The sequence below is a fragment of the Giraffa tippelskirchi genome, chromosome 10 (assembly GCF_054371585.1).
Source record: "Giraffa tippelskirchi isolate mGirTip1 chromosome 10, T2T-mGirTip1v1.2.pri, whole genome shotgun sequence".
In the NCBI taxonomy this organism is placed as follows: domain Eukaryota; kingdom Metazoa; phylum Chordata; class Mammalia; order Artiodactyla; family Giraffidae; genus Giraffa; species Giraffa tippelskirchi.
This window is the reverse complement of record NC_137284.1, coordinates 22,152,880-22,167,240: the sequence shown is the minus strand read 5'-3', so window position 1 is coordinate 22,167,240 and position 14,361 is coordinate 22,152,880. Positions and strand designations below refer to the sequence as shown.

General features: G+C 38.6%; 1 protein-coding gene and 1 pseudogene across 3 annotated transcripts in view; both read left to right on the top strand.

Annotated features, from left to right (window-relative positions):
- Nucleotides 1-238: 238 nt before the first annotated feature.
- On the top strand, nt 239-1,075 carry LOC145522422 (NADH dehydrogenase [ubiquinone] flavoprotein 2, mitochondrial pseudogene; annotated as a pseudogene).
- A 918-nt stretch (nt 1,076-1,993) lies between these two features.
- The window catches only part of TSG101 (tumor susceptibility 101), a 41,978-nt gene continuing 29,610 nt past the window's right edge, over nt 1,994-14,361 (top strand). For all 3 annotated transcript variants that reach the window (XM_081533693.1, XM_081533692.1, XM_081533691.1), the window contains exons 1-4: nt 1,994-2,145; nt 6,666-6,750; nt 8,935-9,000; nt 12,244-12,407. In XM_081533693.1, coding sequence (XP_081389819.1) covers nt 2,104-2,145; nt 6,666-6,750; nt 8,935-9,000; nt 12,244-12,407 — 357 coding nt within the window. In that variant the 5' untranslated portion in view covers nt 1,994-2,103. The remainder of the gene's footprint in view (nt 2,146-6,665; nt 6,751-8,934; nt 9,001-12,243; nt 12,408-14,361) is intronic.

The window sequence follows — 14,361 nt, the reverse complement described above, 5'->3', positions numbered from 1 at the left end:
TTGGCAACAATATATAATGATGCTTCCATGTATCTTCAATTAGGCCCTCTTTGTTTATGTGACCTTTATTTAGATGCCAGTTTAGAAGAGAATTAATACTACAGCCTGTTCCTCAGTACCACGATGCTAAAATTATCCAAATAATCATACTTCACACCCCCTCAAACCCAAGTGCCCTGAATGGCATTGTACTTACAAAACCGGTAGTGAGGTGCAATAATGACTAATATAAATGACCATGAGGAAGTTTAATGGGTAGTAGAAATTCAGTTAAGAGTACCTACTCTTGGGCGTGCACGCTGTGTGTGCCAACCGCTCAGGACCGTGCCCAGTGAGGCCCGAAGGCCTGCAGTTTGGCCAGCCATGTTCCTCTCCACGGCGCCCACTGGGGAAGACATATAAGAAATTTGCATAAGACAGCTGTTCAGAATGGAGCTGGAGGAGGCTTATTTGTGCACAGAGATACTCCTGAGAATAACCCAGAAACTCCATTTGATTTCACACCAGAAAACTGGAATAGGTTAGAGGCCATTGTGAAAAACTACCCAGAAGGGCATAAGGCAGCAGCTGTGCTTCCAATTCTGGATTTAACCCAGAGACAGAATGGATGGCTGCCCATCTCCACTATGAACAAGGTTGCAGAAATTTTACAAGTACCTCCAATGAGAGTGTATGAAATAGCAACTTTTTATACAATGTATAATCAGAAGCCAGTTGTATCACATTCAAGTCTGCACTACCAGGTCTTGCTCCGAAACTCCAACAGCATTCTGGAGGCCATTCAGAAAAAACTTGGAATAAAGGTTGGAGAGACTACACTTGACAAACTTTTCACTCTTATAGAAGTGGAATGTTTAGGGGCCTGTGTAAATGCACCAATAGTTCAAATAAATGACAACTACTATGAGGATCGGACACCTAAGGGTATTGAAGAAATTATTGATCAACTCAAGGCTGGCAAAATCCCAAAAACTAGGCCAAGGAGTGACGCTTCTCTGGTGAGCCAGCTGGAGGTCTTACCTCTTTGACTGAACCACCAAAAGGACCTGGGTTTGGTGTGTAAGCAGGCCTTTAATTTATATTCAACTGTAAATATGTCAGTGGAGAAATAAAATATGACTCTCCTATCTCCCCAAACTTTTTATATTACTTGTTCATTTCCATCTGTGTACACCTCGCTTGTAAACTAGCAACTTACAGCTGTTAAGTACCATGTCAGAACTTAAGAGCACCATTTTCAACTGCCTGTTCACTTGCATCAATATTAGGGTACTGTGAAATAAAAATTCTGTCAAATTTCAAAAAAAAAAAAAGAGTACCTACTCTTGCACTGTAGAAGACCATGAGGATCTGAAGCTGAGCCTGATTTAAAAGACTTGGATTTTGATAGTGGAGAGGCTGGTACACACACCAAGTTCAAGGAAGAAGTTAGCCTATATTATCATCCATGTCGGGCACAGTGGAGTTCTGACCTAAGTGAATGGTCTCTTGTAAAGAAATTACTGCCTGGCTTCCTGTGAAATGAGAGCTCTGCACTTTGCCCTTGTGAATGTAATATGAAGCTTAAAAATGAAAAACAACCTGATAACCAGAGAGATCCTGGGCATCGCCTAGTGCAAGCCTTTCCTCTTGGAGTTGGAAAAAACAAACCCGAGCAAGCCGTGCACTTGCGCGCAATTATCAGAAGGGCAAGTCAGTGGCAGAACAGTTTTCTGACTTCAGTCCAGTCTTCTCACTTGACGCATCAGTCATTAAAGCTCACCAAAAGGTCTTCCTACCTCTTACCCTCCCTGCACCTGCTCCTTTAGTGTGAGGGCAACTGTGAAAGAGCTGCCGATCTTATTATCCCGGCTCAGCAACTCCACCCTCGGAACGGGTTTCCCCGGACCTGACCTAGCCCATTGACCCCTACCCACTGCCGACCTCGGAAGTGAGGTAAGGGAAGCGGAAGCGGAAGTTCTGGCGTGGAGGCCGACTTCCTGTTGCTAGAGGCGGGGGGGTGGGGGGCTAGCTTGTCCGTGTGCGGTTGTGTGGGGCAGCCTGGGGCGGCCCCGGAGCGGCTGACCCTCTGCTTGCAGGGACCGGAGTCGCGAGGCGGCCGCCATGGCGGGGTCGGAGAGCCAGCTCAAGAAAATGGTGTCCAAGGTGAGGCTGCGGCGCGCTCTCCTCTCGGCGCACACCCACCACTCCCCCCCGCTCCGCCAGGGCCTGCTCGACTAGCCCAACGAGCCCCCCAAGGCGGGCCCGAAGCCCCGGGCCTCCCCCGGCCGCCTCTGCTGTCGCCGGCTCCAGGATGCCGGTCGCCCGGGGCCGGCGGGGGGCGGCGACGGTCAACAATAGAGCGGAGCCGAGGCCGCCTGCCACCTGCCGCCCGCCCTCCTCTTTGCGGGGAGAGAGAGTTTGGAGCAGTCTGTGGGGCAGCATAGTTTTCATCAACACAAGGAGGGGGTTGTACTTAAAACTCGGTCGTGGGCACCCCTCCCCGCATGTCCCAATGCAGGGCTCTTCATTCTTCTTCGCCCTTCCCTCCCGGCTTCCTGAGGTTGTGTCCTTTTCAGTTTGTATTCTTCACGCAGCTCAATAGCCCACCCCGCGGAAAATCGTTAACTGTTGGTTGAATTGGCTCAATTATAAATAGAAACGTCCTGAGAAACCCATTACCTCTGGTGAAATAGAATTCTGTTACCGTTCAAGGGACTTTGATTTGCTCAGAGTGACTCCCTTTTAACTGGATGCTGCTTATAAAGCCAATTTATTTACTTTGAATTTTTTAATCTAAACAATTCAAGACCGGTGTGGGTTTGTTTTTTATTTTTTTTCCTTTTTTAAAAAAACCTGTAGGCATTTTGTATTTAAAGCCGTGAATTATTTTAACAACTACTTAAAATATGGCACCTGATACCAGAGTGAATTGGTTGCTTTTTGGTTTGTTTGTTGCTTTATGTTTTTTTTTCAATTTATCAAAGCTAATTAATGGGAATAAGATGTATGTGAAGTGGTTGAGAGTTGAATATTCTCCAGTTAAACAGGTTTAGCTTTAGATACTATTGTCAAAATAAGAGTGGTAGAAAGTGAAGTAGTTTAAACAGTTTTCAGTATTATTAAAACACATTATTATGTGTAAACTTATTTCTTTGAAAAATATACTTTTTCGCCCAGTAAAATCATCCCTATAGTCTTTGATTGAAGAGCAAATAATCTCTAAGGAGAAATTGATGCTTTTTGAAATAAAGCTTCTCTTTGATTTTTCTAATCATATCTTCTAGGCTTCTGATTTTTTTTTTTCTAATTAAAATATAGTTGATTTTCTTTTGCTAGAGTAAACTTACCTTTAATTGCAGAGAAAGTTTTAGGGAGCCTTAGGAAACTGGCCTGGATCTATGTTGTAGCATTTAATTTTTTAAAGTACATTATTTTATATGCTATGTAACTGAAGGATATCTGTTCCATACCATTTTAAAAAGTCTTTTAATTCATTACATTGTCCTTAAAGTTTATTCCTTCATGTATGTGTATGAAAGTATCTATATATAAGGACAAGAATATTCAAATATTGGTTTGGAATTTTAGAAACCATAATTAAGTTTCATAAACTTTCTGTTGAGGAACCTGCCTTCGAAGACAGAGGCAGGACATCTTTAAAAAATATTTTATACCTACACCTGCCAACTCCTCCCTCCATCCTCTTTATATCCGAAGCGCAAAAAAGGACATAGTTTGTTAGAAACCAGCACAATACTGTAAAGCAATTATCCTTCAATTAAAAATAAATAATTTTTTTTTATAAAAAAGGACATAGAGCAGAGGTGGAAGGGAACATTTGTCTTTCATCTAGTTCTTGACGCAATACCTGAAAAACTGAGTCTCTTACAAGTGGTGATGTCACTTCTGAGTACTGACATCTTTTCTGTCCAGCTTGTTAATATGTAGATATGTAGAAATAGAGGTATTTGTGGAGTTTTTTCCTTCTGGTGGAGGACTAGCTTCAGTTGTTATCCTTTCGGTTAGATATGGCCCAATGAAGGAATTGGTAGCCAGGACCTGGGACACATTGCTAGGGTGATGGTCCTTTACTCTTATCTGTTTGTGGGACTTCCATCACCCATCATATTACTTGGGCCACCTGCTTTGACTTATATATTTTTTGAAGTATAATTGACATACAACATTATATTATCTTTTTATATATTACTACAGTTATTTTTTTCCTTAAAGCAACTTTTTTAGCTTCCAATTTAAATATAGCTTTTAGTTTAACATCCTTTTCTGTCATCATCTTTGTAATTAAGAGAGGTGTATCTATACTCCATCTTGTTTTATACAAATGACTTAGATTTTTCATACAGACAACTGTCTGTATTCTTTCATGCTGTATGTAACAGCATTCCTAACAGTGGAGTCACTACCAGCTAGTTAGGAAAGAGCTGATACATGAGTGATTGTAACGCACTTCACACTGTTTTATTAGATTCTAGGGATACAATAGTAAACAGAAAACTCTATACCTGTGGAGTTTAAATTCTCATAGAAGGAATAAACAACTCAGTAAGTTCATTAAGTAGCATGTTGGAGGATGTTAAGTGCTTTGGAGAAAAGTAAAGCAAGAAAGGGTGATAGAGTTCTCAAATGTGAGGGTAGGATAGGTTGCAGTTTTATAGAGTAGTAAAGGAATGCCTTCCTGAGGTCTGTTTGATCAGAGACCGTGAAAGAGGTAAGGAAGCAAACTGGAACAGTCTAGAGTAAGAACATTCCAGGAAGAAGGAAAAACAAGCTCAAGGACCCTCTTGTCATACATGATAGAGAAACAGCGAAGAGAGCTAAAGGGGCTGGACTGGAGTGAGAAAAGGGAAACAGTGCTGCTAAATAAAGGGGTGGTAGATTTTGGAGGGTCTTGCAGGCCACTGTCAGCATTTTGGCATGTCCTTGCAGTGTGGTGGGGATGTTTTGACAGTATAGCTCAAGCTGCTGTACTGAGGCTAGACCGTAGGGGGTTCAGTAGAGTGGAGGGATAGCCACCTGTAAAAAGGCTGTTGTATAATAATAACCTAAGTGTGGCTATGAAGGTAGTGAGAAGTGTTCAGATGCTGGAGATTTTTGAAGGTAGAACTAACAGGATTTTCTGACAGACTCACTGTGGATGTGTAGGAAACCGAGGCATCCAGGATAATGTGTGAGTTTTTGTGCTGAGCATCTAGAAGGATAGGGATATGGAAGAATGTAAGAGGTGTAGAATTGGGGGGAAGACAAAGGGTTCAATTTGATCATGTTATATTTGACTTTGGTTAGATTTCTAAGTGGAGGTATCAAATTGGATATACATGTCTGGAGTTCAGGAAAGTGGACTTTTTAAATTTGGAAGTTATCAGTGTATAAATGGTATTTTAAGCCGTGCATGGAGGTCAACACCTGAGTAAGTGTAGACAAAGACGATGACCAGGGACTGAGCCCTGGGGCTCAATGATGTTAAGATCAAAGATTAGGAGAAGAGAAAGAACCAGCAAAAACACTGAGAAGGGGCAGACAGAGAAGAGGAAAAAGAATGTTTTGTTACTTTTTTTTTAAATGTCCAAGAGTCTTTTCTGAGTTCTTATTTCATCTCTACAATATCATTTCTTCTTTCTTTGAAATTTTTAATGCTGATTGTTTTTGAAGTTTTCTTCTGTTCCTTGCATTATTTTTATTCTTAAAAGTGAAAGTCGCTCAGTCCTGTCCGACTCTTTGCAACCCCATGGACTATACATTCCATGGAATTCTCCAGGCCAGGATACTGGAGTGGGTAGCTTTTCTCTTCTTGAGGGGATCTTCCCAACCCAGAGATCAAACTCAGGTCTCCTGCATTGCAGGGGGATTCTTTACCAGCTGAGCCACATGGGAAGGCCAAGAATACTGCAGTGGGTAGTCTATTCCTTCTCCAGCGGATCTTCCCAACCCAGGAATCAAACCGGGGTCTCCTGCATTGCCGGCGGATTCTTTACCAACTGAGCTATCAGGCAACACCCATTTTTATTTTTAGTTCTTTCTTTTCTGTTTGTTTAGGTCTGTGACATGCTTCTTGGAGACTTTCTTTTTGGAATAGCTGACGGTTCCTTTTTAAGAGAGGAGCACTAAAAGCTGATTGAAAGCTTTGTGTGCATGAGTGGAGCTTGTCAACTGGAGCTTCAGGGTGTTGTGAACACAGGGAGATTCCCATTTCCTGGTTTCCTAATCTGCTCAGAGCTGTAAGCAAGGTTCCTAGGTTTCCTGGACTTGAGTGGTACAAGGCAGGGGTATGAGAATACAATATAGCACCTGATAAATTGTGAAAGAGTCGATATTGACAGTAAATGCTGGAGCGGGGAAGGATTGGTATGGGCTAAAGGGAAGTCTGGAAAAGAATACATTGATAGGGAAAGAGAGGTGAGGTAGGTCTTTGAGAATGAGATTTGATTGGTGGAGAGCATATTTTAAGTTGAAAAAAGAGCTAAAATGAAGGTAAAGGTGTGAAGAGGTGACAGAGAAAGCTACTGAGGTTCTTTCAGTCTTTATTTAATTGTTATTGATTAGTCAGAACCATTATACTTTAAAGAATTAAGTGCTATTAAGAAAATAGTTTTTAAAAAATTAAACTAGCAGTATGATTTGTGCATTGGTTTTACACTAAATACATTTTTAATTTTCCTTTTCAGTACAAATACAGAGACCTAACTGTACGTGAAACTGTTAACGTTATTACTTTATACAAAGATCTCAAACCTGTATTGGATTCATATGGTGAGTTTATGCATAAAAATATCAAGTCAGAGCTTACTCTTTTGTTAATATTGTAGGTTTTCCATTTTCCTTTTAAGTCTCTTGGTTTTTTTCATTTTAGGACTGAGCCTTCACCTAAAAATGGTGTTGAGGGGATAGAAAATTACAAGATCTCATAATAACATCTTATCTTTGTTTAGTTATTTTAAGTTTTAAAATACTACTCTAACAAAAACAGTGTAAATTTAGACCAAATGTTACAGATAGTTTAGTCCACCATTTCCAGACATAGTATCCATAGTTGTGAAGAATGTTGCTTTGCGGGGTGGGGAGATGGAGGGGATTCTGTGGTTAAGTTTGAATACTTACAGGTTAAACAAAATTAAATGGATTTCTTTGGAGCAATATTTCTCAGAACCTTTAATATGTTTATGTATTTTGTCTCACCAAGAGGGGAGAGAAGATAATACATTGTTCAGTATATTCTAGAGTTAGTGAACAGTTTTTTCTCTCTAGAGCATCTCTTTGTATTCTTAGGAGCACATTTTGTAAAATTATATTCTGGACTGTTCTTTTCATTTTATAGATGAAGAAAACACTTAAAAACTGTTGTCCTTAATTCTGGAGTATGTAGGTGATGGTTTCTGTCCACTCTCTATTGAGATGAAATGAAGTTGTGATTTAAGTAAGAAATGACAATATTTAGAGATGTTTTTAATAGTCTTTTTGGCCCACCAACCCTAGCGTAATCTCTCCAGCCCTGTCTCCTTGTAGACAACGTGCCAGGGCCAAGGGGAACCATGCTACCTTGTGCCTGTTGTGAGGCCCCTGGCAGTAAGTGCAAAGAGCTGAAATTTGTAGCTGAGACTCTCACTGTAAACTCCACTCACCCCAAGGGCTTTGTAAACGGGAGCCTGGTGGAGAGGTGGGAAGCAGCAGAGAGGGAATCAATCCTGAATTTCCTGAACAACAGTCATGAACCAGAAGTCCTCTCCCACACTAGCGCACAGTTCTCCCTCCTGTCCACATACTGCACTGTGGTATTTAGATCTGCAAAAAATACCCAGCTTTCCAAAGTTAGAGCTACTTTTAAAATGCCTTCTCTGGGAGAATAAAGTGACTAAGGCTAGAAAGTTATGATAAGTGTGTAGTTTTTATTGAATACTGAAAGAATAAATGATCAAAATTGACAAAGACTGCAGCCTCATTGAACAAATCTTATATAGCTTTCTGTGACTGGACCAAGTCTAAACCATTGTCATCAACATGCTCTTAGAGTAAATTATAGTCCTAAAATTTAATGAAGTCTTTTTAAAACACAAAATGAGAGTAAATTACATCACAGTGTATAAGTGTCAATAGTAGATAAAAGATCTGAGGTCAACAGTATAGTTCTGTGTTCTTGTACAGTACATTATACCCCTTTCCCCATATAGTACAGTGTTAATTCCAAATTGTTGCAAATAATAGCTGTCCATGGATTACAGATTATGTGCCCTAGTTATTTAATCAATTGTAGATAAGAAAACTTGTGTGATGTGAGAAATACTTGTATTAAAAGATGTCTGTATTTGTGAAATCTTTTTTCCTTTTTATAACTGTGGGATACTGCATTGGGATTGAGAATGACAGTGAGTGGGAGTGAACATCTGAGAAATCTTAAATTTAATGCTATTAGGTTAATATTTGTGGAAGTGAAAGCGTTAGTCTCTCAGTCATGTCCCACTCTGCAACCCCGTGGACTGCAGCCCACCAGGCTCCTCTGTCCATGGAATTCTCCAGGCAAGAATACTGAAATAGGTAGCCATTCCCTTTTCCAGGCGATCTTCCTGACCCAGGGATCGAACCCAGGTTTCCTGCACTGCAGGTGGATTCTTCATCATCTGAGCCACCAGGGCAGCAATTAATAATGATTTTTAAGTAATCTTATGATCATGTTGGTTGGAGACCCAGAGCTCTTATTTATTGATACTATAGCATTCACATATATTTTCCCAAGTAATTCATAGTATCTTTACTCATTCAAAAGCTGATCCCATTAAGTCAACAAAGGATAATTTTTTATTGGACAAAATGTTTGAACATTAGCAGGTTTGTCCCTTTCAAGAGTAGTAAGGCGTTGTAGCCATTGTTTCTGAAGGAATAACTTATGTAAGAGTATCTGTCAAAATGCTTATTGATTAACTCAATATTCTCACCTTTCAGTTTTTAATGATGGCAGTTCCAGGGAACTAATGAACCTTACTGGAACAATTCCTGTGCCTTATAGAGGTAAATGTCTTGTGTGATTTATGTTTCTAGCATAGATGCATTTTAATTCATATTTAGTTGCCAAAGAATTGTAAGTAGATTAAGCTTGCTTTCTCATGACTTGTGACAATAACTTGTGACTTTAACTTCTAATTGAAGTTCATTTGGCAGCAGCACCTAATATTTTCAGCTTCCTTACAAAGCTTCCTCGCACCACCTTCCTTACAAAGATATATCAACAAGTAAGTGCCTAGGAGCACTGGGAGAGTTTTGTTTCAGAGAATCTTAGAACTAGAAAGGGATCTTGGCTGCCTCCTAGTTCAGCCTCCCATCCTATTCAAACTTATCTGACAATGGGAAGCTGTGTAATGTAGTGACTAAGACAGAGGCTTTACAGTCAGGACAGAGTTAAGATTTTAGTTCTCGCTTTGTAATCGATTAGCTTTGTGGTAGTGGGCATCTATAGCATTTGGATAATGGTCCTAACTCAAAGGATAATTAATTTGTAATAATACATGCTGTAAAGGACTTAGCTCAGAGGCTGGTATATAATAAAGAGATACCAAAATTAGCTATTATCTATGGTTGTAATGCTGATGATGAATAATTACATCTCTTAGCCAATCAGCCACCCTCTGCTGGAATACTTAAAGCGATAATGGAGCATTCAGCTTCATAAGCAGCTGTTCTGTTTTTGGACGGCTTTGTTGGTTAATTGTTGCTTGTAACTAGCTAAGGCCTGTGTCTCTATAACCTACCCACTGATCTTATATAGTACCTGCCATGCGTAGAGGTTGAGGGCTAGGATACAAAGGTGAATAAAGGATGTACTGTCTCTGGAAGAACATACACAAATAGAGGAAATGGGGAATAAATAGATATTTATAGTATCCTATACCTGCTATAGAAGAATAAAATATGTGCTGTGAGATTATAGAGGAGAACAGGAACATATAGGAAGGTCATCCAAGAAATGATGTTCAAACTTAATATTAAGGGATGAGTCAACCATTCAGAGGGAAAAAACACTTGAGCATCAGCATTTCATAGAGCAAGTATGAGCAAAATGCAGGATAACTGACTTTGCCTTGACCCCAGGAAGTAAGCTCTGGTGAGGAAATAGGTGTGTGAGTGAAAGTGGGAGGCAGAAAACTCTTGTAGACATAATTAAAAGCATTATTTTTTCTTCCAGTTTTGTTGAGATGTAATTGATAATAGCATTGGTAAGTTTAAGGTATACAGTGTAATGATTTGATTTCATACATCAAGAAGTGATTACCATAAGTTTAGTGAACATCCATCATCTCTTATAGATACAATTAGAGAAATAGAAAAAAATATTTTTCCCTTGTGATGTGTACTCTCTTAACTTTCATATATAACATAAAGCAGTGTTCATGGCATTTATCATATGATACATTACTTTCCTAGTACTTATTTTATATCTGGAAGTTTGTACCTTTTGATACCTTACTATAATTCACCCCTCCCCCCAGCCCTCACCTCTGATAACTACAAATCTGATCTCTTTTTCTATGTTTGCTTATTTGTGCGTGTTTGAAGGATAATTCACCTATAACACTATGTCAGTTTTTGTTAACACAACATAGTGATTTGATATTTCTATACATTTCAGAGTGATCCTCATGAGAAGTCTAGTTACCATCTGTCACCATACAAATCATTACGTAATTATTGAGTTTCCCCTCACTGTACATTTCATTTATTCTTCAGCTGGAAGTTTGTACCTCTTGATCTCCCTCACTTATTTCTCTCCTCCCACCTTTCTCCCTTCTGGCAACTGCCTATTTGTTCTTTGGATCTATGAATCCATTTCTGTTTAGTTTTGTTTGTTCATTTGTTTTGTTTTTTCAATTCCACTTATAAGTGAAGTCATACTTTGTCTTTCTCTGTTTGACTTATTTCAGTTAACATAATACCCTCTGGGTCCATCCATGTTGTCACAAGTGGCAAGATTTCATTCTTTTTTATAGCTCAGTACTACTTCATTGTGTATCTGTATACCACATCTTTATCCATTCATCTATCAGTAGGTGCTTAGGGCGCTTCCAAATCTTGGCTATTGTAACTATTGTTGCAGCTTTTCAAATTAGTATTTTACTTTTCTTCAGATAAATACTCAGAAGTAGAATTGCTGAATCATATTTTGTTCTGTTTTCCTGTTTTTCATTTTTAAGGAATCTCCATATTGTTTTCCACAGTGGCCGCACCAGTTTATATTCCCAACAGCTGTGCACAAGGGTTCCCTTTTTAATGTACATTTTATCTAAGCTAAACTTTTGTTCCCTCACCATTTTTTTATATGGCACAGCTCTTAAGCCTGAGCAATTCTGGAGAAAGCATCATTTTCACAAAGCAAAGAATTCTAGGTGGTGGAAATAAAGTTATGTTTTATGTATTAAGATGTATCCTTTGGGGGGGGCGGTTCATTGTAGAAGTACTTTTGAGTAAAAAAAATAAATGCAAAGTCCCATCACTGATTTTTTCAAGTGAAATGTATGTGTTATACTTGTATGAAGTAACAGTGTTTCTAAGAAGGGGAGATGTATCTGAATTGTTAGGTGATTCAGATGATTGCTTGGGACATTGGGCTTTGAGCTTAGTAAGAAAGAAAGTCTTTGATTTATGTTCAGTATATTAACTCTATTGGATCCTTTGAAACACTGTTCATTTTGAGTATTTGTAGGCAAATTTCTCAACTGAGAGAGATTCTATTACATAAAGCAAAGAGAAGGAGATGACATCATTGATTCTGAAACTACCTCTGAAAAGCCATTGGTGAGGCTGTGACCAACAGTCAGCATCTGTTTGACATTTGGGTTAGGTCTTACACAGTCTGACTTTTGGCACGGGAGTTTCAAGTCCATCGTATATCCCTTTCTGGTAGAACACCGTTGCCTCCAGTCTTCCAGGAAATTTTAGTAACTGAAGTGACAGAAGTCAAATAATAAAGAATGGCTTGAACCAAAAGATAATTTGTGAATAATATGTTTACAGCAGTAAGCTCACACTGGTAGAGTAGAGATCAGTTAACTCCTTAATCCTGCTCTTGTATTTTACAAACTGAAAATTTGAGAAACTGATCTTAAACAGACTCTGAAACATAAAATATTTCTTGTGATTTTTTTGTGTGTGATTTTTTTTTTAAAGTGTTGCTTAGTTGTAGCTCTTTTTTGCTTCCCTGCTAAACCATTATTGAAAAACAATAAAAATTAAAGTAACTGAAGTTTCTCTTTCTCTCAGGTAATACATACAATATTCCAATCTGCCTGTGGCTGCTGGACACATATCCGTATAATCCCCCTATCTGTTTCGTTAAGCCTACTAGCTCAATGACTATTAAAACAGGAAAGCATGTGGATGCTAATGGGAAGATATATCTTCCTTATCTACATGAATGGAAGCACGTAAGTATTAATGGTGTTCTGTGAATTTGCTGTATTATATATTTTGTTCACTAGCATCTACTTTATGTTAACACTCAAGGAGGATTAAAGGAGGATAAATTCATGTAAGATCACTAATCACTGAGCTGGGTAATTGAAAAAGGCTCTTTGAAAGAAACATGTCTTATATTTTTATAGAGGTTGGTAGTTTACAGAATACATGTAGCCACTATTTTGTTTGCTTGAGTTGATCCTTTAAGAATAGATAGAATTTACACATGGGGAATACATTTTAAAAAGTAGTATTCTTTGGCATATAATTGTGAAACTGTTCAAATCTCATTACTCAAAGTGTTCCAATCAAGAAGTTATAGGAAGAAACTTTTGATGGTTTAGCTCTGAGTTTCTATCCAAAATATTGCTAGAAAAGCCAAACAAAGTAGAACCAACATCTGTGGAATGCTTTGCAGAACTGTGAGGCAGTTAGGACTTGAAGGGCCAAGATCCTATGAAGAAGGAAACTACAAAAAGATGAATCAACCTTCTGCCAGTTTTCCCTAGGAGTATTTACTGATTGTTGGTGCAAGGTAAGAGGCTGAGAATCTTGGCAGAAGGCCTTAGCTAGAGGCAAAGTAGATTGCAAAGTTTCTAACAGTCTCCTAGAGCTCAAAAGAAAACAGTTGTTGTTCTGTCTGCTAGGTACCCAGTATTTTAGGAGCCAAGAATTTAGGAGAAAAGGAAGCTACAAAGAAGTGAGCCAGATAATCTGAGTTTCCCCCTCAAAGACATATGCTGAATTCCTAAATTTCAAAGACACGATGTTAAAAAAAACTAAGCAGAAAGCCTCTGAAAAACACAGCCAAGCAAGCTCTCAGCAGTCTTAGCTTGTGGAAGCAGTAGGAGTTCGAAACCTTATCAAGGAGGATGGGTAGAAGTAAATACCCTAGATTCTTAGTTGGCATGCTGGAGGAACACACCTTGTGAATGAGAACTCAGGCAGAATGAGCCCTGTAAGACTCCAACCTTGAATCAGCTCAGCCCCTGATTATGTTAAGGTGATTTTCCACACTTATCTGCCAGTGATAAGATAGAGTGAACTTTGGCTGGAGGAAGATAGTATATAGAACCTGTGTACTTATTCATGAACAGTGTCAAGCATACAATTTAAAATTATTAAGTGCATCAAGAGATAGGGCACAGAGTGGGGGGAAAAGACACTAGAAACAGGCAGGCACCACCCTCGGGTAACCCAGTTATCGGACAGAGACTTGAAAATGATTATGATTAATGTGTTCAAGGTGGAGAATTATAGTAGGTATAATATAATTTTATTAAAAATGAACCAAATAGAAATCTTAGAACTGAAAAATAGAATAATAGAAATTTTAAAACTCAGTAGGTGGGTTAGTAGCAGATTGGACTCAGCAGAATAGAGAATCAATGAACTGGCATATGAATACTTTATATTTTTAATGCTAGTGACCTAGAAATAAACCTTACAAAAGATGTACACATGCATTACAGAGAAAATTTTAAATTTTGTTGAAAGATACTAAAGAAGCTGCTACTGCTGCTGCTAAGTCGCTGCAGTCGTGTCCGACGACTTACGTCAAAAGAAAGAGAACCTTATTCATGGATTGAAAGACTCAGTATTATATAGACTCTTCAGTTTGTAGTATATCTACAAACTGAACTATTTCCTAAGAGAAGCTTTTGTTTCTTTGTGTATTTGTTTCTTAATTTTTTGAACTTGATAAGCTGAATCTAAAATTTATATGGAAATTCAAAAGATTAAGAATAGCCAAGGAGAATAAGATGGAAAGAACTTGCCCTATAGGTATCAAAATGTTTTTTAAAAAACAAGTAATTAAGATGGCTTGGAATTGTCAGAGAAGTATTCAAATGGATAGATGGAACATAATAAATAAACCAGAAAAAAGATCCACTATGCAGGCATATGTTGGAGATATTGCAG